The sequence below is a fragment of the Antechinus flavipes genome, chromosome 3, assembly GCF_016432865.1.
Source record: "Antechinus flavipes isolate AdamAnt ecotype Samford, QLD, Australia chromosome 3, AdamAnt_v2, whole genome shotgun sequence".
In the NCBI taxonomy this organism is placed as follows: Eukaryota; Metazoa; Chordata; class Mammalia; order Dasyuromorphia; family Dasyuridae; genus Antechinus; species Antechinus flavipes.
Genome location: NC_067400.1, coordinates 333,440,864 through 333,465,883, shown reverse-complemented (window position 1 = coordinate 333,465,883; position 25,020 = coordinate 333,440,864). Strand labels below are relative to the sequence as shown.

Here is a 25,020-nt window from a genome sequence, read left to right as displayed (position 1 = left end):
GGCCTGGCAGAAATAAAGAACATCAGAAGCGGAGAACCTTCCTATATGGAAAAAATAGCAAAGGCAAAAACTCTATGGATTGAATGACAGGAATTTGGTGAGCCCATTGGGAATGGAGAGAGACATTTGGGAAGAAGAGATGGCAAGCTAAGTCTAGAGTGCTCACTGACAATGTGGGACTTATCTGGGTCATCTGTGCTTTCCTGGGCCTTCTCAGCCCCCAGGAGCAAAGGGTTAAGTCATCATGTGAAGCTGTGCTGAGCAAAGCTATCCAAATCCTGTCATCAAATTCATAGTCTCTGTGTAACTGGACTCAGGAATACATTGTATTGGTGTTTACAAAAGGGATATACCTGGGACCACAGGATTTTCTAGTAAGGGAGTGTTGAATCATCCCATTCCAGCTGGGCTTGCCTGGGGCCATTTTGCCCACCTCTGCCCTTGCCAATCTCTTCTTCCTCTTCTTCACTATCATCTGAGTCATCACTGGAGCTGTCCTCTTCTTCTACTTCCTCTTCTTCATCCTCGTCTTCCTCACTCTCCTCTTCCACATGTCCGGGTTCTTCGTATTTCTAGATGTCAATGTAGGGAAAAAGCACATTGAGAAAACCCCCTTCCTTAGGAGCCTGAATTCAGAGCACTCAATAAAATTAAAATTTTTTTCTTGATGTTATTAAAGGATCTTTTGCTGCAACACTCATGGCTTATATAAATGAATCTTCTGAAACTCTTTGCTCTTAATGCTAAATATCCCTGCTTTGAGATATGTTCATCATTACTGCTAAATGGATGATAACTGGTGAAAGGGCATAGGCCATATTCTATGTAAAATAGCAGGGAAATTCAGTGGCTTTCTGATATTGATTCTAGTTAAAGAAATGTCCTTGAAACATTGGGAAAAGAAATTCTGTGTCAGTCCTACAAAGGTCATCACAATCATTCAATGAGTCAGTCTAACAACAGGGCCATTAATATAGCCATAATTATTGCAAAGAGATGTCTGCTATTATTTTTCAACATTTCAAGAGCATTTAATAAATGCTGTAATAAATGTCTTATGTACAGAAGTATTGCAGAATATTGGAGTTGTGATGAAACTTTTTTTTTTAGCCCATTCTCATTCCTTGTACATGTGGAAACTTTTTCTATGAGTTCAGATCATCAATTGTGTAATTTATAATCTTAATGAATTAGCCTGTGCCAATGAGAAGTTGAAATATAGTGGTGATGTATCAGAGATAGGAAGATCAGCATTCTTATTACTATACCGTAGTGCCTCTCATTTATTATTTAACCCTCAGAAAAGTTGAGATAAATAGTTGATAATTTTTTACCTTCTTTCTATCTGGGGATAATATTCAAGTTCATTAGAATATGATGTCATTTGTTAATATGTAATATTAGAAAGAAATATTACTTTTGGACAGACACATGCATAATCCTTCCTATTTTATGTATCCAGGGAACAAGAATGACAAAGGTCCAGTCTTTCTTATTGTACACTCATTTCCATGCCTTTCCTCCTATTGCAATCATTGCTTCATCTGCTTCTAGTCCCCAAATCTAATTCACTTCAATTTCAGGTCCCCAACAATTTAACTATTACCTCTGGTTTGGAGAGTTTAAAAGTGGCGCATGCTCCAAAATGGGTTGTGTTCCTTCTATATGGAATATCCTTTCTGCTTTCTAAATCTTACCCATCCCTCAAGGTTAAGTTCAAAGAACATTTTCTTTAAGAAACCTTCCTTCACTACTTCCCAAAATGACCTTTCTCTTCCCTAACTACTATAGCATTTAAATCTCTACTGCATATTGTATTCTGTAAGGTCTTGTATTCTTTTAAATGTTTCACTTGTTTTAGTCTCTCCATCTATTGGATTAATTTCCTTGGGAGTAGGGAGGAAGAAATGGAGCTGGCAAGATCATGCTTTCTTTTACTTTTTACTTTACTTAGTTTATAATTACACAGAACTGGACACATTACATATACTTAATACTGATGCTGACTTTTACATTGCCTAGCTAACAGTTTAACGTGGCTGACAGATAGGAGGCAGGTCCCAACATTTCTTTTCTCTATTGCCCCACAACTCTCCCTTTTTACCATCTCTTTGCTGACTTCCTAGTTTCCTGACCATCTACCCTGGCCCCTCTTCTCTCAAGTATAGGCCTATTTATATTGTCTGAAGAGAGTTCTTTCTGTCTGGGCTGAATCTCTTAGTATAATATAATCATTAAAATGAAGGTAGGAGATGCTATTATTAGTTAGTAGGTTCTTTCAAGAGGTGGTACAGCAATTTCTTCCATGAGCTAGCAACCAATTTAACTCTGGCTGATATAATTAAAACTTGCTTGGATAAAACTTTTGTTTTAAGTTGACAAGGTTTATTTCCTGTGGGTATGTTCATTTTCACAAATCAAGAAAGACATAGGAATTGATGATGTGTGACTGGAGATTTCACAGTAAAGGTGGGGATGTAGTGTATGGTTAGGTAGGTATCAAAAGTTCAGTAAATTTAGGAACTTTCAAAAAGTTTTAGACAGAGAATCACAGATTTAGAGGGATAGATCTTCAAGTTCATGTAATCCAACTGTCTCATTTTATAGATGAAGAAACTGATGTCCAGAGAAGTTGCTTAAGATTATATGGGGTAGTAAGTAACAGAGGTAGACTTTTCCCCCACAATACCCCTCCATACCCCTGCCAAAAAATTCTATAGAGGGCTTTCCTAATATCATAGATGACATGTCAAACTGCATATCAGAATATACTCTATCCTGCATAGCTCTCAAATCTTAGGAGCAAGGCTCTATTTCATATAATGGAACACTTAGCAAGCAACATTGAGCACCCACTATGTTCCCAACTCTGTTAACAAAAGTAAAAAAATAGGGCTCTAGCCCTCCATATGTGTATCATTTCACTGGGTAACAAGATTAATGTAAAAGAAATGAGTGGTAAATAATCCAATGCATAAGATGGTTTCTAATTAATTGGGTGCTAAAGCCTCTGGTTCAGATTGAAAGTGTCAAAAGAGTTGAGGGAAGAAGCAGGGCTTGATTTGACCCTTAGATAAGTTAGGTTTTTGAAAGACTGGGAAGAAAGGGGAAGGGAGATCCCAAGAAGGACTTTCCAGGTAAGGGGTTTGGGTTTACCTCCATGGGATTGACAGTGATGGTAAGTGCAGAGTCATCCCAATCCATTTCACTCTCTTTGGCTGATTCACTCTCTTGTATGCAGTGCTGGTGTGCTACTCGGATTCGATAGACACCCATGGCTACGACAAACACCAGCATTCCAACACACACAATTATGACCACCGTAGCAATGCTGGGAATGACTGAAAAGAGGAAAAGAGACAAAAATAAATGCGAATGCATTTCTACTCATGACATCATAGGTAATTCCAAAGATAATTGTTCTGCATGGTTATCTAATGTTTATACCATCCTTTATACTTTCCAAAATGATTTTTATCACATATTATTTTATTTAATATTCTCTGTGAAAGTTACTAATTTGAACTAGGCATTAGAACTAGGAGGAACTTTAGAGACCCAACTAAGCTAACCTTATTATTTTTTAGATGAAGAAAATGTATGTTCAGGAAAAGGAGGCAAATTGTCCATAGTCACCCAGGTATTAAATACCAATGTCAGCATTCAAACTCATGTCCTAGGGTTCTAACTCAAGTGCTTTCCCCATTATGCCCAACATTCCCCCTTTATAGATGAGGCATAGGGAGCATAGCAAGCTTGGCTAGGCCTTTATCTTGGACCCTGTGGCTGAGATAGCAGGATACTGTATTTTTATGGTTTCCCATTTTCTTATCCTTGTTCAGGGACAAACTTCTTAAAATTCTATTCTTTCTTAAATCAACATAATTATATGTATATTATACATACCCAGTAAAATGTCAACTGCTTGAGGGCAGGGACTTAAATTTTTCTCTTTGTACACATAGGGGCCTAGCACAGTGCTTGGCACAGGGCAGACGCTTAATAAATGCTCTTCTATGATGAAGATGATGATGGTGGTGATGATGATGTTCAAAGGCTTTAGCTCTGGAAGGACCTTGGGGAGCATGTAGTTTAATTTCTCATTTTGCAAAGGAGGAAATAGAGATCCAAAGAAGGAAAAGTACTTATTCAAGATCTTAGTTGCAGAAAGGATATTCAAATCCAGGTCTTTTCCAATTTGACTTGATTTCATTTATTCATTTATTTATCTATTTCTTTCTATCTGTCTGTCTGTCTGTCTGTCTATCTATCTAATCTTTTCATCTACTTACCTATCTACCTACCTATCTGGCAATTGGGGTTAAGTGTCTTGCCAGGGTCACAGAGCTAGTAAATGTCTGAGTTCCAATTTGAACTCCCCAGGGCTGGTATTCAATTCATTGGACCACCTAGCTTTTTTCCCTTTTCTGCTATTAGATATATTTCCACTACAACACTGGCACTGTGGTTCTATTTATATAGGCATGAATTATTAGTATTCTTATTTTTAAAGATGAGAAAATACCTCACTTTTATAAGGTACTTTTCAGGTAATACAATGTTATCCTCCCAGATACTGAAAGAAATATTTTAAATGGAAACTGAGCTCAAAAGTGTGACTTACTCAATTAAAGTCACCTAGCTACAAAGATGGAGATTTTTAACCCTGATCTTCTAATAATAAGGAGAAACTGAGAAAGACTCATTAATTTTCTTGAAGTCACATATTGAGAGTTAGTGTCAGAATAAAGATTAAAACCCCATTCTTTTGGTCTTCCATCACCAGGATCCTTCTAATATATTGATTTGCTGACACAAGTTATTATTTGAAACATTGTATAATATGATGTAACACAATATATAAGAGAGACTTTTCAACATAGTAGAAATCTGGCTTTGGAATCAAGATCTGGTTGTATGTATTTACATTCTCATAATGTATATGTATGTATATATACAGATAAAATCAGAAATATATGTATATATACACATACACACACATATAATGTCACTTGGATACTTCCTAGTTGTGCATTTCTGGTTAAAGTCACTCAAGCTTTATGTACCTAAAGACCTTAGGAATTCCTAAATCAGTGGATGATTGACATCTTTATTGGTAGAGGAACTTCTTGTCCTGAAGGGTGACTCTGGGAAGTGTGAGTGATTGTAAATTTGGTTGAAGGGAGGAGAAGACATATTTGTTGGGGAGACATTGATACTAAGATAAGATGTACAGGACCCACTAGTCTTACCTGAATTACGTATGCTACTTATTTCGGGCTCTGAGTGATGGATGGACTGTAAGAATTGAGGCTGCACAATCATATGGTTGATGTGTTGTGAGTCTGGGTTGATCTCATGTAGAACATTCACCTGGAAATATAAAGAAAGAAACTGGTTGCACCTGTACCTTTAGCTGGTATGCAGGCTAATTGCTGTGGCCTCCTTTGCATGTAGGATCTTGGAATCAGGCAGTTCACAAAGGTGAACTGTCATCCCTTGAATTTCCAAAAATTTAAATTTTAGTTGATAGATATGTTGTTTTTAATCTCACTATATTTTTAAATATAGGTCTCCCCTCTTCCCTAGCAAAGAATAAAAGAGAAACTTGTGGGGGAAAATGTTCAGGAAAACTAAACAGCATGCCAACTGAATATATAGTATTTTGCCAAGTTCATAATCTTTCAATATTACAAATAAGGAAGAAGAGGGAGATAATTTTATTATCTTTCTTTGGAAATGAGAGTGATCATTATAATTATAGTTCAATTCAATATTTTTTGCTATTGTTATTCTTTCCTTGTGTATTGAGTTTTTATTTTCCTAATTCTACTTGTTTCTCTTTGCATCAATTCACATAAGTCTACCAAGGTTCTTTGGATTCTCCATATTTATTATTCCTTGTGGTGCAATAATATTCCATTAGATTCACTTACCACAATTTATTTACCCCAATTGACAAGTAGCTACTTTAGTTTTCATTTATTGCTACTACAAAAATGTTTTACTAGTAACATTTTTTTGTGTATTTAGGACTATTCTATTTTGTCTTTGATCTATTTGGGGAATATATCTAGCAGTGAGATAGTTGCCTTCCTTGAATCTTAATCAGTGTTTAATCAGTACTTGGAAACTAGAAATGAAGTGGTTGGCCATTAACCATTTATATAGTATGACTAAACAAAATTGATGTGAAGATGAAATCAACTTATCTCAGTAGAAAGTTAGGGGACAGTGAAATATGATATAAATTATCATACATGGTTGCTGTTGCATCTTGGTTTGGCTTAAAATTCTCTCTTATAAGAAAAGCAAGTTAATGGAAAATGACTAGCATAAAAATAAAAGGTTTTGAATTTTTAAAAAGAAATTTTGGGAAGTGGTGGTGGAATTAAAAGGACAAACAGAACCAAGATGAGGTCAAGCACACAGGCAAATGAACAAAGAATGAAGTGTATTCCAAAGTCTTGAATTATACTCTATTTCTTGTCTTGGGCTATTTTGGCAAGTATCAGTTTGTTAAACTTCCTTGATCTTAATATCTCAATAACCTTCTTTCTTTGGAGTATCCTACAGTAGTGGACATACTGCTTTGCTAACTCTATGAAGGAGAAAGGGTATTCTCTCTTCTTTATTTCTCTTCACTTCTCTCTGTTCACCATTTATGCAGATTTGAGTTTGCTCTTGATTTAATGAAGGAAAAAAACTAACTTTTAAGTGATTTCGTGGTTCTGGGAGCAATTATCACTCCAATTTGTGAAAGTAATGGGTAGGTGACCAAGAAGAGAGACTAAAGAGGTTCATTTAGATCTCGTGTCTTTTTTATCTCTGACTTGATCTAGATTTTTGCAATTGAGTGAATGAGAACTTTTAGAACTATTTTTTTTTCAATAATTGCATCTCTTTTTTCTTAAGAGGACCACAAGGAAGGAAAAAAGGGGTGAGCAGTTTCCTTGTAGGATCCCACCAGGGCCATGAATACATGTTTGTGAGATAAAACAATAGTAGACTCACCTCTAAGTTAAATTCATTACTAGTATAGCGTCCATTGAGCTCTGAGCACTTGATCTGGAACTTTCGATCATCCAAGCTGCCTGGGTGCCAGTTGCGATACCGGACTTGGCGAAGAACCTGTTCATAGCTGGTCATTGTGCCCACACCTAGATCAGGAAAGTCATAATACTAGTCATTCTTAGGAGAGTTCCCCAAGACCAACTTGTGATTTATGTGTACAGTTCTTTATATTTGCCAAGAGAGGTAATTCTGTTGATGGAGAGGATAAGGGGAGGAATGAACATCAAATTAAGTTTTACTAGTGAAATAAATTATTTCTTGAAAAGAATCAGGTTTCAAAGATCCAACCAAATTAAATTATGATCATTTATATCTGGTGGGGATTCTGGGTAGGGTAGATTGACTCATTGTTAATAATTTCTAAAGCTGAAAGAAAATACCATATATTTAAATTATTTAGACCATTGGTTCCTATTTTTTTTTTTGTTCTACAAACTCCTTTCAATGAAAAAAAAAGCATTGTGAATACTAAGAGTGATTTAATATAATGCTCACAATATTCTTTCCCCCAAAACTTCTTAATAGTATTTTAATTCCAATTTCATGTAAAAACTATTTTCAACATTCATTTTTGAAAGATTTTGAGTTTCATATTTTTCTCTCCTCCTCCTTTCCCTTTCTCTCCCCTTTCCTCAAAAGGCAGGCAATCTGATATAGATTATACCTGTGCAATCATATAAAACATATTTCCACATGATTCATGTTAAATTCACAGTATTCTTTTAGATTTATTCAGTAAATGCTTTCAGTAATTATGATAGCAAATATATAATACTTTGAACATGCATATTCTTATTGTCAGAGAGAGAAAATATATTTGTAATATATTAGGCAATTATTTACTGTTTTAAAGAATTTTTAGCATGAACCCTTTAGAATTGGAGGCTCAGAGTCAGAGTTTCTGTTCTACCACTTACTTGGGGTTTGAAACTCACTTAAGAGGAAGCACTGTTCTGGTGATTCCTGCTGGTATGAGTGGTCATTAAGGTCAAGTAGTCAAAATCATGAGTCAGAAAACATATCTTCCCACTCTTTCCAATTGGACAATGGTCATGGTAATATAATTACCCGAGATATCTTCTCTTTGACCTCTAACCAGCTTATTAAGGGGATTCAGGAAACGGAAGTACTGTTAATTCCCTTACCATAGATAGAATAGCCTGATGTGGAATTTGTGGCATCCAGATGTCTTTCCCGCAGCTCATCATAGTCTAGTTCTAAGCACTCCTGCCTGGGTTCAAGTTCTTCCCCCACCACCAAAATGTCACAGAAGTCCAAGTTGTGTAGCATCTCCTCTAAGAGCACATGCTTTGGAGCTGTGGGAGGGGAAAAAGCAGAAGACAAAGATCTAGCTTGGAGAACAACCATGTAATAGTGGAAAGCGCGCAAGAGCCAGAGGCCCAAGGTTCTTACTATGAGAGTTTTTGTTTTAAGGCTTACTAGTCATGTGAACTTTATCACATTCTTCTACCTCTCTGAACCTCAGTTTACTTACTTATAAAGTGGGGGCAATGATAGTTGGATTGTCTCTATCATAAAGTTACAGTGATAAAAGTGCAGTCATTCAGTCAATTACAATTTATTAAGCGCCTATTATGGGCAAGCTAGGGTTACAAAGAGAAAAAAAAAAACACGAAAATCCAATAAACAATCCTTTTCCTTCTCTCTCTCTTGCTTCCCTCCCTCTCCCAAAGTCACTTCTAAAAGGAGTTCAAAAAATGAATGGATACAAACAACTTTGTAAGAAACGAGACACACACATACAGATGTTTCTGTGCTATCTCCACATACATACAGGATAAATGTTGGGAGGGGAGTCTCCAAGGGAAAGCAGTAAAATTAAAAATATATGTGTATGGATGTATATGTGGGTGAGTGTATGTAAGTATGTGAGTGTATATATATTAAGAAACAAGACACACATACATATACTTACATATATACAGTACATATATATACACATAGATATATGTATCTATATTATATACATACACATAAATACAGGGAAAAAGGTATGTATGTGTGTGGGGAATCTCTAAGGGAAAGAACGAAAGTTAAGGAGGTCTAGGAAAGGCTGTTTGTGAAAATGGGACTTCAGCTGAGACCTGAAAGAAGTCTGGAAGCACTGGTGATGGGGGAGAGATCTCCTAGGAGACAGGAGATGGTGTTGGGTAAAAGGAAAACCAGGAAGTATCATTACACTGCAGAGCAGATGCAAGGGAGTAAGGTATAGGAAGAATGGAGAGATAGAAAGGGACCAAGTGATGAAGGACTGTAAAAATCAGATGATTTTATATTTGATCCTGAAAAATTAGGGAACCAATGGAATTTATAGACTATAGGGAGGTGATGTGGGCCTGTGCTCTAAGAAGACCAACTTGGCAGATTGGAGTAGAGGAAGCATGGTGGGGAGATCCATGAGCAGGCTATTACGTAGTTCAGGACAGAAGGCCTGCACCAAGCCCATTACAAAGATGTGAAGATGGTAGAAACAATAGGACTTGACAATTGTAAGTCCTGAAAGTACTTCATAAATGTGATCTATCATTGCCATCCTTGTTGGCCTCTGACACAATCGCTGTGCTGCAGCTCTGTATATAGGGCTGTTATTATCCAGATCAGGGATTCTTAACCCTTTTTGTATTTCACTTTTGGCAGTTTGGTGAAGTTTATATTCCCTTCCAAATAATTTTTAAAAAATGCATAAATACAATACATAAGAGTTACAAAGAAAATCAGTTATACTGAAATACAATTAAAAAAAATTTTTTTTTTACAAAGATTCACATGCTCCAGGCTAAGAATTCCTAATATGATGGAATTAAGAGGGCTAGTCACTGAAGGTCTCCAGGCTTTCATTTCTCCATTTGTAAAGGGAAATAGAGTGGGGTAAATGGCATCTGAGATCCTTAAGATCTCATGATACTAAGTTGCTTCTCCTCTCAGACCCCAAGTCTCTATTCTGGCCAAAAATATCTCCCTTAAATCCTGAATTCTAGCAGTAGCATTACTGCTTTTTGTTGATCTATTGCTTTTGAAAATCCACAATAAACTGCCAATATGTTACTTGGAAGAAGTAATACATTAATACCAACATATTAACATGGCAAGCTGAGAGCAGAATTGTACAGAACCCTATCCTGGCTTTAGGGCATAATGTAGCATAGCTCTCCACAAGTCTTCTCCTCTTTTGCCTGCTCCCTGGCTTATTTTATGACTCTCAATTTTTCAAGGAAATGGTTGGATAGTTTTAAGAACCTATTAAACCTTGAAAAATGCCAGCCAGAGGGCAGCAGTTCTGATGGGAAAAAAAAAAAAACTTCACCCCATATCAAAGGCATTCAAGAGCATATGTGGAAGTATGAACAACAAACGTAATTGAAAATTGATCTTGAAAGCCTCTCTGCATAGGGTTTTTCTAACTCTCTTTCCTTTTGAATGATGGTCCAGGGAAGAACCTGGCAATTAGGCAAAGGATAGGGGGATGTTCTTGAGTCCTGCACTAATTAGAGAGCTATAGGTTGACAACATGAACCTACTTTCCCAGAGTAACCTTAATTTCCCCAGAGCCCCAAAAGACTAACTCAGAATAATTCTCTGGGGGCTTTGAATGGCAAGTTAGCATGGTGCCTGCTAGTAACAGACCAAGGAAGACTGGCTTAATAATTATTTTCCCAGTCTTGTTGGTGATAGTGGGTATTAGTGTTGGTTAGTAGATCTTTAAAATACCTCTTGAATCTTTGCATTCCTTCTTCTCATCCCCTTCCTCCCAATCCCCAGGAAAGTTCAATTTTAACAAATCCATTTATGGGGCCATGAAGATTATATCTCTTTGGGAAGGCAGTTTATCTCTAGATATAATAATAATAATAATAATGACAAAGACATGTAATACTTTTAAGGTTTGCAAAGGCCTTTATTTATGTTAACCCATTTGATTCTCTTAACAGCCCTATGAAATCTTGTAATTACCTCCATTTTACAGATAAAAAAAACTGACATTGGGTTTCTTGCTCAGGGTCACATAGCTAAGTACGTGTCTGAGGTGGTATTTGAAGTTAACCTTCCTGACTCCAAGTCCAATACTTTTATCAACTGTGCCACTGTTGAGAAATCAATTTTCTAACAATGAGATAATCATACTCTCTTAGGGTAGGAAGGGACTTGATGGGATTGCTTTGTCCAACTCCTTTATTTGACTGATGAGCAAACTGAGGCCCATTGAAGTGTTTGACTCAATTAAATAAAACCAGGACTAGGATCCAGGTGTTCTGACTTACAGGTTATCACTGACTTGACACTACTAACTTGTGAAGGGTAGGTATAAATCCATTTGTCATTGTTCATAACTTATAATGAAGGTGGATTGGCGTTGAGAAAAGAGCACTGCCTTTTGAGTTTTTAAAGGATGAATTCTAATCCTGGCTCTGATATGAATCTCCTTGTGATCTTTAGCTGATCACTTTACCTTTCTAGGGCTTCAGTTTCTTCATCTGTAATTGAGAAGTTTGAATTCTAGTTCCAAATCTATGATTTTAAGGTCCCATCTTTTTAACTAGACAATTAACTGGCTTATTGGATCTGTAAATAATAGGATAATTCTGGAAATCACTAATTGCCCCTTCCTGCTGTGCCCATTAGCTGGTGCTAGAGCTTTAGGCTGACATGCAAACCACATCTAGAAGGTATCTATTATAGCTTCCAATAGCTGAGGTCAAAGCTCCTTTTTTGTTCTTATTGACGTTAACCACAAATGACCATAGGAGAGAAGAAAAGATCATACAGCATAATGAACATCGGCACAGAACTCCGAAACTGCACAATCCGAGACAGGTAAAACACAATTTATTTTTATGAGCTACTGAGTGTTCAAGGAGGGCTCGGATTGCAATATTCTTCAGCCTTCAGGGAGCAGGGATAGTTTAAGGCAACTGGTAATTAGGATTATTATAGAAGCAACCCTTCAGGGAATCGAGTCCACCCAAACCTGCAGATCATTAGCAACCACTTTCCTGAAGGATGTATAGAGACTTGAAAGTTATTCTCCTTGAGAAACATAGTTGAGGACAGTTCTCAAATTGATGTTTTTTTCTCCTATAAACTTGCACCACTGTAGAGGGAGGAAAAAAAAGAAGAATTTTTCCTACAGGCATATACTTTAGCCTTCGGTGTTGCTAATATTGGTCCCTCGCTGAATAATTCAAAATACTTTATTCGGCTTTCACTGAACAACCCTACCGATAATGAAACTGTTGGAAATATGAGTGTTGAAAATTTCCCAATAGCTTAGAGTAATCTTGCTGAGTGAGACCTTTATTTTACTACATACATGTTGAAAAAATGTTTACACCTTAAAATACAGCCTCTGATGCTGTCAGGAAGGTAACAAAAGCACCCTAAACTAACCTTGGTCTTCCTCTTTGGAGTCTTCTGGTGCTCTGCTTTGGCAAGGGTGCTCACAATCTTGACATTGGGAAAGAGTGTCACTCCTTTGGCACTTTCAAACTGGGCAGCTGGCCTCACAAGGTGGTCTGTTCCACTAATGGTGATCCTGGGCTCTATGGCTTGCAGCACCATCACATAGGCATCCACATCTGGAACGCTAATGCAGACATCTTCTCCAAAACATCTGGAAAAAACACAGGGCTCCTTCAGTGAATGGTATGGCTGGCAATTTACCAATTCAATTCAACTTGACATGTATTAAGATTCCACTTAATATAAGTGGGGGCACTTTTGGTGCTGGAGACAGACAGATGAAAAACAACAGTTTCTGCCCTTGGGGAATGTACTCTCTACTAAGATGATAAGATATGATTAAATAGAGTGGGTTGGAGAGAGAGAGAAGGAAAGAAGGAAATCTGTATTGATTAAGTGCCTACTGTGTGCCGGGAACTGTTCCAAAAGCTTTAAAAAATATCTCATTTGATCTTTATGACAACCTTGGGAGACAGATCCTATCATTTATTCCCATTTTATAGTTGAAGAAACTGAGGCAGACAGTAGTTAAGTGCTCACAGAATCATGCAAGCTAGTAGGATAGTATAAGGGAAGAGAATAAATATTAAAAATATACTATGTTTTTGGATACTGTGCTAAATGCTTTTTTACAAATATTTGATCCTCACAAAGGGTAGGAGCCATTGTTATCCCTATTTTTCATTTGAGGCAACTGAAGCAGAAATTAAGTGACTTGTCCAAATAGCAAATGTTTATAGCTAGATTTGAACTCAGACCTTTTTTAACTCCAGTCCTAATGCTCTATCCATTGTACATCTAGCATGGCGCTTTTCACAAAGTAGGTGCATTATTGAGGAGATGAAGGAAAGTGGAGGAACTGGCTCCTTAGCTTGACCTTGAAGGTCATATTTACTAAACACCTATTTGGGGCCCTACCATGTGTGGTGAGTGATGTGAACATTTCAAAAAACCTACAAATCATGCTTCTGCCCACTAGGGCTTCCTGTCTAGATGAAGGAACAAGCTGTAAGCCCATATTGCCCAACACGATAGTCTGCATTCAAGTGCTAACTTGGATTAGATGGTCAGAAGTTTAAGATAATATGTGACGCAGGGACACTTCATAGATAAAGATCACTAATCTGGCAGTTTTCAAATTCTAAAAACACAGAACTGAGAGCTTAGGAAGGAAGTAAAAAGAGCAAAAATAGCCAAAGCCTATACTCCCTTTACTCATAGCAGAAGTCCTTAGGCCTTCACGTAATTCAGTTGAATAACTATACATTGAACCTAATGTTCTGGGTGCTGTGGGATACAAGAATGAAGACCTTACATTTCTCCAGGATTTTAATGTTGAGTAAATATCTCCCTCATAACAACCTTGTGAAAATAATAGTACAAATTCTATTAGGACCATATAGGGGATGAAGAATATCAGAAATGAAATTATAACCAAGGGATTTGCACTCAAGAAGCTTACAATCTAGTAAGTGTAGATAGTATGACCTATTCTGCTTGGGGGAGGAATAATAATATCTGGCATTTATATAGCACTTGAAAGAAATTATCTGTTTTATAAAAAATAAGACATTTCTAGTTTATAAGTACAAACTATGGTCCAAGCAGTGTGTTAAACTCTGAGAATACAAAAATAAAAAAAAAAAAATCTTTGATACAGTCTAATGTTGTCTAATAATAACTTCAGCTATAATATTCCCCTTTTATAGAAAGGATAATTGAAAATGCTTCAAGTCACTTATTCATGGTCACTAGGCCTGTAAATGTCACATCTGAACTCAAGTTTTCTTTCAGATCAGGAATGGTTCATGCTATAAGACTAAAAGAGATGTTAACAAACTGGAGGCATATATGCTCACCCCCAGCTACTGTTGGTCTCTCACTATCCATTGTTGACAACCACTCCAGGTAACTACTGGACTAGTACAGGAATCTTAACGGTAGGGATCAGAGAGGGTTTCATGGCAACTGTGATTTTTGAGTTGGTCTATCAAGAATAAATAAAATTTAGGAAGGCATAGGATAGAGAGTACTTTAAACAGGAAGCAGCAAAATATAAAGGTTTGACAATGGGAAAGCACATGACTTTTTTGAAAAATGGTGAATAAATAGTTCAGCTTGACCAGAACATAAGGTAAGAAGCACAGAAAAAAATAGGTTGGAACACATTGTAGAGGGCTTTGAATGGTAGACTAAAAGATTTGAGAAGTAATCGAAGAGAGAGAAAAATCCCCCAAAATTTTTGTAATATCCCAGAAGCTAAGGGAGAAAAAGATTCTTATGAGAGAGAGGATGATATGATTCAGAGAAGATGAGAAGGATGAGACCTGAGAAAACACACATGATATGGTAATTATGAGGTCATTGGTGACCTGCAAAAAAAAAAAAAATCAGGTAAGTGGAAAACCACATTGTTAAGGAATGAATGGGAGATGAAGAAGTGGAAGCATAATGAGTTTAGACAACTTTTTTGAGAAGACTGAAAACAGAAATATTGGATGGTATCTTAAAAAGAAATGGTATCTGATGAATTTATTTAATTTTTAGAACATAAAGTCTGAACTGTAAGGAGAGACTAAAGATACTTAAGAAAGTAAATGACTTAGACTGCCAGGTCTAAGAGGAAGTAATAGGGAATGGGATCAAGGCACAGGTTGAAAATGATTCTGAAAAGGAAGGAAAATTCTTCCTCTCTGAGAGAAGATGGGTAAACATACATTTTCATGTGGAGTGGAACAAAGTTGAAAGAGCTCATGTTTCACTTTGTTTAGCAAGGTAGAGAGTGGACCTGGCTTTTGAAAGTGAGTGGAAGTGGTTATAAAGTTGAAATTATTGAGGAAAGGCCTAATAGTTTGAAATGTCCATTCCAGGGCATTTGTTGAGTAATTAAAAGATTCTTAAAGGATTGTTGAGTAGTAGTAAAGGTAGTAAAGTTAGAGCATGAAATTATAGTGCTTTTGCTATATTCTTGAGCAATTCTTGGCAGTCTAGTAATGGTAGGCGAAAAAACCCACTGTGGCCTTTCTCCGTGGTTGGAAATTGGGAGGTCACAGGTATCAGAGATTGTAGGAGTCTAACAAGAGCATCATTGAAATGACTGTTCAGGTTGGGCAATGGGACTAGTAAATCAAGGATCTTGAGGTACTGGGAGAATAAGTACCACCAGTGAACAGTAAAGTAAAGGGAGTAGAGGATAAGAAGTTGGATGTACATGGATTTGGGCTTAACTTTTCTGAGATTCAGTTTCCTAATCTGTAAAATGGGAGGTTCCAATTAGATTCCCTTTTATTCCCACTTCTATTTTGTTTCTCTTCCAGTTCTCTCTTTTTGTCTCTATCCACATACTTTCCCTTTTCCTTTTCTCATTCTAATTCATGATTTTAAATTTTAAATGTTATGAGATGGGAATTTCAGAATCTTGAGAGCTAATGTGAATTCTGAATAGAATCCAAGGCATGGTTTATTCTTATGGAGTAAACATATAAATCTCTGGTATTGGGAAGGTCCAAGAACTGTGAAATCAGGCTGTTGAAACATGTCAGAATGAATAATGCGTCATATATAGAGTTCTAATAAAAAACAAAACTTTTTTCCTCCAATTTTGGAACAGCAAATTAGAAAAAGAAATGAAGATGAGAATAACAACTTGCAAACTAAGAAAGGGAGGAGAAACTTAAACAGACACAATTAGCAAAACATTTATTAGTCTGAGGGCATTCAGTGTGAAGACAAATACTTGTATTTATAATTTAGCTTGGTGAAATAAAGGATGGGCAAAAAGACTCCTATGAATTATCAAAGGATATGTTATTTTTAGTATTTTCTGTTTAAGGAGGTGTAGGGATTAGCCTTCGATTATTTGGAGGATCCAATTACTCTGGGCCTTAGTTCTAGCTTTGATATTCTATGATTCAGTGGGGCATCTCAGTTCCCAATGGTGTTAGCTTTATCGTATCCTCTTCACAGATATACTTAAATCACCCGAATCTCTCCCTCATTGCCTCTGGATAATTCAAATGCCTCCTTTTCCTTCTCCATTGCCATTTATTTTAACTTTGATTAACCTGCAGCGTGGGCAGTTTTTTTCTTTTGATGCATCTCTCTCTAAAATCTCATTCTGTGCCTTAGTTCTCTCTGTCTTCTCTCTACCCCAACTCCACCAGAACTTCATGCCTGTCTAAATATTGTTTATCCTGAAATACCCTCATTTTACTGGATATTCCTTCTATTAAGCCTCAGCAGGCTGAGTTTCCATGGTGCAGAATCCTGTTTTGATTGGTGGGGGTTCACAGACGCTTCCTATAGAAGGACTGAACTTTGACAACTATTTGCAGAGGACTGCTCTAAGCTACTGAGTTCAAAGGAAAATGTATTACCAAAGCTTTCAGAAGGGATTTACAGAGATCAGCCTGCCAGTAGAAATGGAAACATTTTTATATGATAACATGTAACTCTTAAACATTTAATTAATGTTAAACTGAGTAATCAATGGCATAGTTAATTTGGTAGAAGGTAATTGTTATGAGCATTATTATTAGGTATGCAAATTGTTATCTAACAGGCTGGATAGAGCCATCTTGCTAAATGAGACCCCAGAGCTAACCCATCCTTATCCACTGTGTGTTTTATTTCCCTTTAAGTGTATCACAAGAGTGTTGTTTCTAGGTAGAACTGGTAGTTAGGAGATTTAGAAATATGCTCCTTTGTCTGACAAAATATACACTGAGCCTGATTCTCCCCTGGCCAAGGGGAAGGACATGCTCTGTTATTCCTTAGCTGCTTTCCATATTCTCAGGTGAACTAAAACTGACGATTGCCAGAGTGCCTTGCTCGTCAAAAAGTTGTAACTTCTGGTGGTTGAAAGTATAAGGCTCTGAGGGATTAGGGAATCACCATTCTGCTACTTCTAAATGCCAAGGGAAAGTGGGACTATGCAAAAATCTACTGACCAATGTACCTTGATAAAAGAGGATGTGCCTATTGGGGGAAGCCAAATTCTCTCCTTACTCCTTTTATATAAATATTCAGAAAGCCTTCCTCTATTTTGAGATACTACCTGGTTACAAGGATTGCTTATTATTATAGTGGAAAAACAGCTGGATTTGAAAGGGGCTCTGGATTAAAATAGTATTTGTTACTTATTACTGTGTGAAAATTTTTAACCACCCCGGACTTCAGTTTCCACATCTATAAAATGGGTTTATTGTACTAGATGATTTCTAGTTGTGCTTTCTAAATCTATGATCCTCTGGAGAGATTACATGATAGACTCTGATCTTTGATCAGGAGGAGCTTAGTTGGCAGCCTTGCTCCACTGACTACAATTCTTCAAAAACAGAGTTGTCTAAAGTGGGCTTAGGATCTCTATAGGTATATGGAAGGCAGGGGTCATTAATGAATAAAGGAAGTATTCCCTTTTCCTCCTTGAACTGGGACTAATTTATGAAATTATTTTTCATTGTTAGAACATAGGATTTCCCTTTGGCAAAATCATGGCACCAGTCTTCCTTCTCTGCCCTTCCACATCTCATTTCTGAACTTCTCACTTCATTCCTGGTCTCTCACTTCCTCCTTTCAGTTCTTATCTCTAGGTCCCATTTTCAAGTAGCTTCTCAACTGCCATAGCTGGAAAAGTATATTTATGAACCAATAAGCTAATTCTCTGCATATATATAAAAAGGTTTGCTTTTTATTTAATTCATGAAACTAAAAAACATTATTAAATACCTGCGATGGGCAAAACACTTTACTAGGTTCTAGGAACTCGGAGATGAAGAATGACAATCCATTTCCTCAAGGAGTTAATCAAAATTGAGGAGATTATAGGATACATACAGAAGTAAGCATGGCAAAAAGTACAGTATGATGGGAGCAAAACAATATCAATACAAAATTGATTTAGGGAAATTTGAGGAAAGAAGGGATCACTTTTAGTTGGAGGAGAAGGGGTCAGAGATAGTTGTATGTGGCACCTGAACTATTCCTTGAATAATGACAAAGAAATTAATAGGCAGAGATGAGAAGATAACACATAGATGGCTTGTGTGAATGAATAAAAAGATAGGAGAATGATTTTTGGGGGGGGGTGAGGAAAGGGAATGTACTAGGAATATCTAAATAACTTAGTCAGTCTGGAATGTAGTATGTGCCAAGAAAGTATTCAAAATTCAGTTAAGGAATCTGTGATTTTTCCTAGGGCAATGAGGAGTCATGGGAGATTTTGAGCAGGGGAATAACACAGCTAGTTCTAGATGGTCAAATACTGCTAGTTCCTTCCTTCCCTCCCTCTCTTCTTTTCTCTCTTCTTCCTTCTTCCCCACCTTTTCCTCTCCTTCTTCCCACATGTTGAGTTATAATCTTACATGTGGGTGTTCTGTCCAAAATAATATAAATTTTGGTTGCTTATACTCTCAAGATATCTTGGGGTTTGGGAGATAGATTTTTTTCCTCCTTACTCATTTATTCTATCATTCCCCCCCAAAAAAATATAACCCCCCCCAAAATAAAACCCAAATCTGGAACAATTAACTCTTTGATCTAATGTAGTTTTCATTTATTATTTCTTGAAAGATAATTCTGAAAAATCAGGTTTTGATATAGCCCATTGAGATTCAAATGGAGCTACTTGACTATGACTTTAATTTCAAATCACTCTGGTTATCGCTGACTGGCCAGGTATTGACTATGTCAAGCACTGATACAAAAAGAGGCAAAAGTTAGTCCCCTACCCTTAAGGAGCATACAATCTAAGGAGGGAGACAACATAAAAACAAATATGTTTATTCTTGATAAGGCGTCAGATGGTAGCCTTCCCAGGAAATAGAATTTTAATGCTAGAATTTCAGGTTAAACAAACTGCACAGACAATGATGGAGGGAGTTTTAATAAGGATGTCTTTCCAGAGCTTCTTAAATTAGATCACTCATATACATGGATGTCTATTTGGCCTCTTGGGCTTAGAATGAAAACTGTATTGCTATAACAGCAGGCATAATGAAGACCAAAGAATTGGTCTTGACAAAATGAAGACCAGAGAATTCTAAGTAGTAAAACAAAAAGTTCCTCAAAAATGAAATTAAATAATGCATTTTAAAATAGATTTACATAGGCATTTTCTGATATTTAGAAAACTGAAACAATCTCCTGCAATAGAAAAATGTGAATAACACTGTAGGTTTGGAAAAGTGAACATTTGCTCAATGCTTAGTACATGGTAGCTTGTTTTGTTTGGGGGTTATTTTTAGGAACATTGTTTTCCCTCTTCCCAATCCCCATGGCAAGTACACTTTTTGCAGCATGATCAACTTAATGGGCTTGATGGAGTTGAACTTACTGGACTTTTGATGACACTTTGAGCCTCCTAACTCCTGTAGTTGGGAATTGCCTGGAATTGATGTAGGACACTTTCTGGAGAGCCTGATTTATATTCCCGATGTCTTCTCCTTCCATGACAAGAACTGACTGGGAAGGGTTGAAGTGATACTAGAGGAAATATATATGATTAATATAAAAGATAACAGGTACACAACACCTACCCAACAATATTCAAAAAGACATATCTTTGAGGAAAGGTCTACAATATAACTCTTGAACCTAAATATCTACAAAATAGCACATCCATAAATATGGTAATCTATTAATTATTTGCATATGTGTTATCTACTTTCTGAATTATTGCCAGCACAGCTTAAAAACCACAGTGGAATTTCTCTGCCACCTGGTAAACTATACTACTTTTTCTTGATATTCTTGCAGGAAAAATTTAAATATCAGCTGAGTCAAACAATTGTGAAGAAAAAAACTGGAAAATATCATAATGTATTTGAAAACCCAATATTCATTGTTTTTGGAATATCTACTGCTCTGTGCTATTTGCTTCCCATTTGTACAGAGAATTGAGCGCTGACTACAGCTTGCTGTTGGTTATTGATTTTTGTCACAATCCTTGGCCATAAAATTGCTAATAATAATGTTATAGCAAAAGTGAAGCAGCAAGACTTCAAGAGATCTAAAGAAGTCATCAGGATAGAGATAGCGACTGAAACTGGGATTTTGTTTGCTTAGGGAACTACTGGATGAGGAAAATTTCCTTTACCAATGCAGATTGGCACCTTTTTTGTCATTTATCATCTTAGAATGCTGAGAAGTTAAATGACTCTCCTAGGGTCACACAGATTGTAGCTGTCAGGCCCAGACTCAAATGCAAGTGCTGAGGGCCAGCTCTCTTTTATGCCCCGTTGCCATATTCTCTACTTTGTAATATTGTAACAAGAGCTCACATTTATATAGCACTTAAAGATTTATACAGTACTTAGTATAAATACCCAAGGTTTAAATGATTCACTGTTAGATCCAGACTTAAAACTCAGAATTCTTGATTCAACTTTAATGTGCTTTAAAAAAACAAACTTGCTTAGTGATTTTTAAATATCATTTTCATTTCTGAATGTATTCTGCTCCCTTATCCCCTTGCTCCTCCTCCCATCCATTTCTTTCCCTTGTAGCAATGAATTTAAAAAGGGGAAAAATAATCAGAAACCAGTTCATTGGCTATATCTGACAGTATATTATTTTTTATTTGCAAAGGATGTAGAGAAATGAATTTTCCTAACTCTTCACTTGGACCAAGCTTAGGCAATGTAATCAACCCATTATTCAGTTTCTGAGTGTTTCTACTACTAAAAATAACTCATAAAGTTCACAAAGTGGTGAGATGGGTAATATGAGTAATTATTTTTATCTTTTCCCTTTTTCAGCTGAAGAAACTGAGACTTGGAGACACTGAACAGCTCCTTCAGTAACACAAGTTAGAAAATATTGGAGAGAAGACAAACTCTTTTTTCTCTTTGCCACAGTTAATAATACATAAGATTTTTATGTACCAAAGCCCCATCAAATCTTAGGATAGTGCCATGTATGGTGACATTCTCCATAAGTACAAATTCATGAGGGTGCATCATATCATTCCATTGTGTAAGAACTTATAATGGTTCCCCATTGCCTATTATATTAAACCCCAGATTATTAAAAGTCTGATAGCAACCTTTCCTCTCAATTCCTATTTCCCATTACTTCTTAGCCAAGACCTCTCACTCTAAGCAGATTGTTTTCTGCACTACATACACATGTAATTTATTTTTCTTTTGAGTCTTTGCTCAAGTCTGTTTTCTGTCCAGGATTGTACACCTCTCTACTATCTAGCAGTCCTAATTCTTCATTGCTTTAGATGCCCAACCTCTAGTGTGAGTTTTTTTGGGCCTAACTCTGGGTTAAAGTAATTATTCCTTTCCTCTTGGTTCATACAACACTTCAACATCAGGTTGGTACCACATAGTATCTTGCAATATCTTATGTACTTTCTTAACTTTACTTCTAAGAATGAGGTCAGAGATAATGATTTCTTTCTTTCTTTTTTTTTAAAGTTTACATTTCTCAACAGTCTCTAGTATATTAGGCACAAAATAGATATTGAATATATACTTGTTAAATGAAAGAGAATCACACAGTAAGTTTCAGAGGCTGGATTTGGACTTACAAAGAGATCTTCCTCACACAGGCCTGGAAATTATTAGCAAGTTTTTGTTGCTGTTAAGCTTATTATTTAATACTTTGTATATCCCACCCATTCCACCTAGTTATGTCCACTGGAGCCAAGTAAAGAAAGAGTCCACTCCATCTTTCACATGAAGGATTTCATGTGGATGAGTAAGTAGACTTATCAGAATTTTTTGAGATAAAAGATTATGGTTGTGAATATATTGAAGATATATAAGTAATTCGTTGTTTCAATTTGCCCAGCTACTATTTTCAAATTTTTTGAATTTCAAATCTTTCAAGTATTTGGATATTTAATAGGTATATTTTTCATTCTTTCCCTCCTCTTTTTTCTTCCATTCTCCCTTTATTATTTATTGAATTCTTATTATGATCAAAGTGTTTTATTAGGAGCTGTGAGTAATAGTAAGAAGACAGAGTCCTTTGCTCTCCAGGAGCCTATAATTCAGTTGAGATAATGGCATGTACACAAGTAGAAAACAAGCCAGTACACAATGCTCCTTATGAGTGCTCTGGGTAACAAGCTCTGCAGATTTTAAAAAAGGAAGAGAGTGACAATGGAAGGGTTTACTGGGGATGTGGAATTGGATGCAAACTGAAGAAAAGACAGGGCAAGAATTGGCTGGGTCATGAAGAATACGAGTTTGAGATAGGTATGGAAGGCAGAGGAAAGGGAATAAATAAAAGACCAGAGTAGGGGCAAAAGGCAAGACATACTAAGATTTTAGGATCATAGGATTCAGAGCAGAAAGGGATCTTAAAAACCACCTAATGCACTTTCCCCCACTCCCATTCTCCTTTTTCTTCCCTTCTCCTCCCCCAAGTTACAGAGCTGGCATTCAAATCCAGGTACTCTCAAATCCAGTGCTCTTACAAATGATGGTGAATGGATTAGGGATAAAACAAAGGGGTCGTGTGTGGGGGAAATTAGAAATAGATTATAGGAAAAGTAGATTGGAGTTATTGTTGTAGTGGATCTTAAATATAGTTTAGACTTTTTCCCCCCTGGAAGCAATGGGGAAGTATCAAAGATTTTATCAAAGAACTAATCTGATGAGAATAGTATTTTAGAAAAGTTCATATGGAAGAGAGCTATGAAGAATGGTTATGAGCAGGTAGAAAGAAGACTAGAGACAGGGAAATTGGTTAGAAGACTGTTGTAGTCAACCAGATTTGAAGTAATAGGCATCTGGTTTAGGGTGATAATTCTAGGAACAGAAAGGAGAGGACTTAAAAATTCAAGGGAAATATTGGAAGGCTAAAGCAGTAATTCTAGCCTAGGAGATCAGTATAATGGGCATACTACTGACAATAATAGGAAAGTCAGGAGCTAAAATGTGTGTATTTGTGTGTGTTTGTATGTATGTGGGGGGAGGGTAGGAATGATGATTTCAATTTGAAATAGTGTTGAATTTGAGATCCCAAAGAGGCAAACACATGGAATAACCAATAGACAACTAGCAATATAGAACTAAAGCTTAAGAAAGAGCTGGGGGATGGGGGATATAGCCTCAAGTATCATCCAGATGGAAGAAATAGCTGACGCAATGGGATATGCTCCCTTGAAATCCCATTTTAACTATTAATTCAAGTGGCATAAGTAATGTTTGCAAAGGTCAACTTTAGCTCCATCCTGGGAAGGGGAAAATCATCATAAATTTCACAGACCTGGCACCTGAGTAAATGAAGTTTATCTAGAGAAGAATCCCTAGAGGAGGGAGGGTCATAAGTGACATACAAAAAGTTGCCCTGTTAAAATCTAGAGCTGATAATCTTACAAAGAGCAAAATGGACTCATGTGGAGAGCCTTGGATGAGGGTGGCACAAAGAACAAAGAGATTTTCTAGAGAGGAATGGATTTCCAAAATTTCACAGTAGCATGGATAGTGTATCTTGTTAGTTCGAGTCTTCTAGCATGAGAGAAGAGAATTAGCTAGAGAAGGCTGTGGATCCCTAGTTTACTTAATAGTTCAGCTGCCAAAGCATCTGGAAGGCAGCCGTGGGAAATGATGGAGAGTCTTACATTAATCATTTGTATCTTTGTTGAAGAAAAGAAAAAACATGCACAGTGGATAAAAATAGCAACAGCTTTAATTCTGCTTTCTCAGTTCCATGGCAGAAATATGAAAGTCAAGCTACATTGAAGGAAAGAAAATCTAAGATTGCAACATCAGACATCAGGTGACGTGGCAAAGCTGGTGGTGTCTTGGCAGACAGAAAAAAGCAGCCTGAAGCAAGGGAGACTTTAGGGGATGCGCGTGACAGTCTCCACCTTGCTGTATTTCTTGGTCCAAGAATATGACTTTTTTTTTTCTCACAGCCAATAAGGTAATGTGCAAATTTATGTTGACTGTGGAGAGCTGCCAGGGAGTTCTCTGACTGCTGTGTGATTGGGACAGATGTTTCTGGATGTCAAGCAGGATGCATATGGATTACATTGCTGCCTGAGGTCAAGCATCCCTGATGCTCCCTTTCATTCATTCCTGGAGATGTCAATCTGAGAGGACTATCCTCTGCACACTGGTACCTACAAAAGTCTTCGGTTTCCTTTGCTTTCCTTCTGTCACTCTGACAAACCAGAGAGTGGGCAACAGATGAAGAGCAGCATAGAAAGGACCCGCTCATACTGTTGTTTTCCCTACTGAAAACCTAAGCCAGACTCTCAAGAAATTAGCTTCTGGTTCCTGCTTTGCACTGGGCTATTTATTGGCAGGATGCAATGCCAGGAAACACAATTCCATGCAGTTCCTTCATTGTTGGGAGATAATAGGGTGACCCTGAGGGACAGCCTTGGAGACAGGAAAGCCTGAAGTCAAGTCTTGCTTCTGAAACAATCCTATTGTGTGACCATGAACAAGTCATTTAACTTCTCAGGGCTTCAAGCCCTTTCTTTCTAGTCATAGTGTGCTGGTT

The 25,020-nt window shown here is 36.9% G+C and overlaps 1 protein-coding gene and 1 long non-coding RNA gene across 3 annotated transcripts; one reads left to right on the top strand and one right to left on the bottom strand.

Moving 5' to 3' along the window:
• Positions 1-304: 304 nt before the first annotated feature.
• Positions 305-8,453, bottom strand: LOC127554257 (calsyntenin-2-like). The gene is made up of 5 exons (XM_051985647.1): positions 8,220-8,453; positions 7,015-7,160; positions 5,253-5,373; positions 3,157-3,341; positions 305-572 (listed from the first exon to the last, which is right to left on the bottom strand). The coding sequence occupies exons 1-5, from the start codon at positions 8,440-8,442 to the stop codon at positions 372-374; spliced, it is 876 nt and encodes a 291-aa protein (XP_051841607.1). The 5' UTR covers positions 8,443-8,453; the 3' UTR covers positions 305-371.
• LOC127554259 (uncharacterized) lies at positions 4,103-24,789 on the top strand. Of its 2 annotated transcripts, none has more exons than XR_007951927.1 (3): positions 4,103-4,186; positions 21,309-22,257; positions 24,216-24,789. It is a non-coding gene; the product is annotated as an uncharacterized LOC127554259 (long non-coding RNA). The 2 variants fall into 2 exon arrangements; XR_007951926.1 differs by lacking the exon at positions 4,103-4,186 and adding an exon at positions 13,811-15,071.
• The last annotated feature ends 231 nt before the right edge of the window (positions 24,790-25,020 follow it).

Bases quoted from the DNA above. Each gene is read 5' to 3' on its own strand.
- LOC127554257 (XM_051985647.1), bottom strand. From the start codon at position 8,442: ATGGTTGTTCTCCAAGCTAGATCTTTGTCTTCTGCTTTTTCCCCTCCC. The intron at 5,374-7,014 runs GTGAGTCTACTA...TTATATTTCCAG, and splicing joins GTAATGAATTTAACTTAGAG to GTGAATGTTCTACATGAGAT. The intron at 3,342-5,252 runs GTAAGACTAGTG...TCCTCTTTTCAG, and splicing joins AAGTAGCATACGTAATTCAG to TCATTCCCAGCATTGCTACG.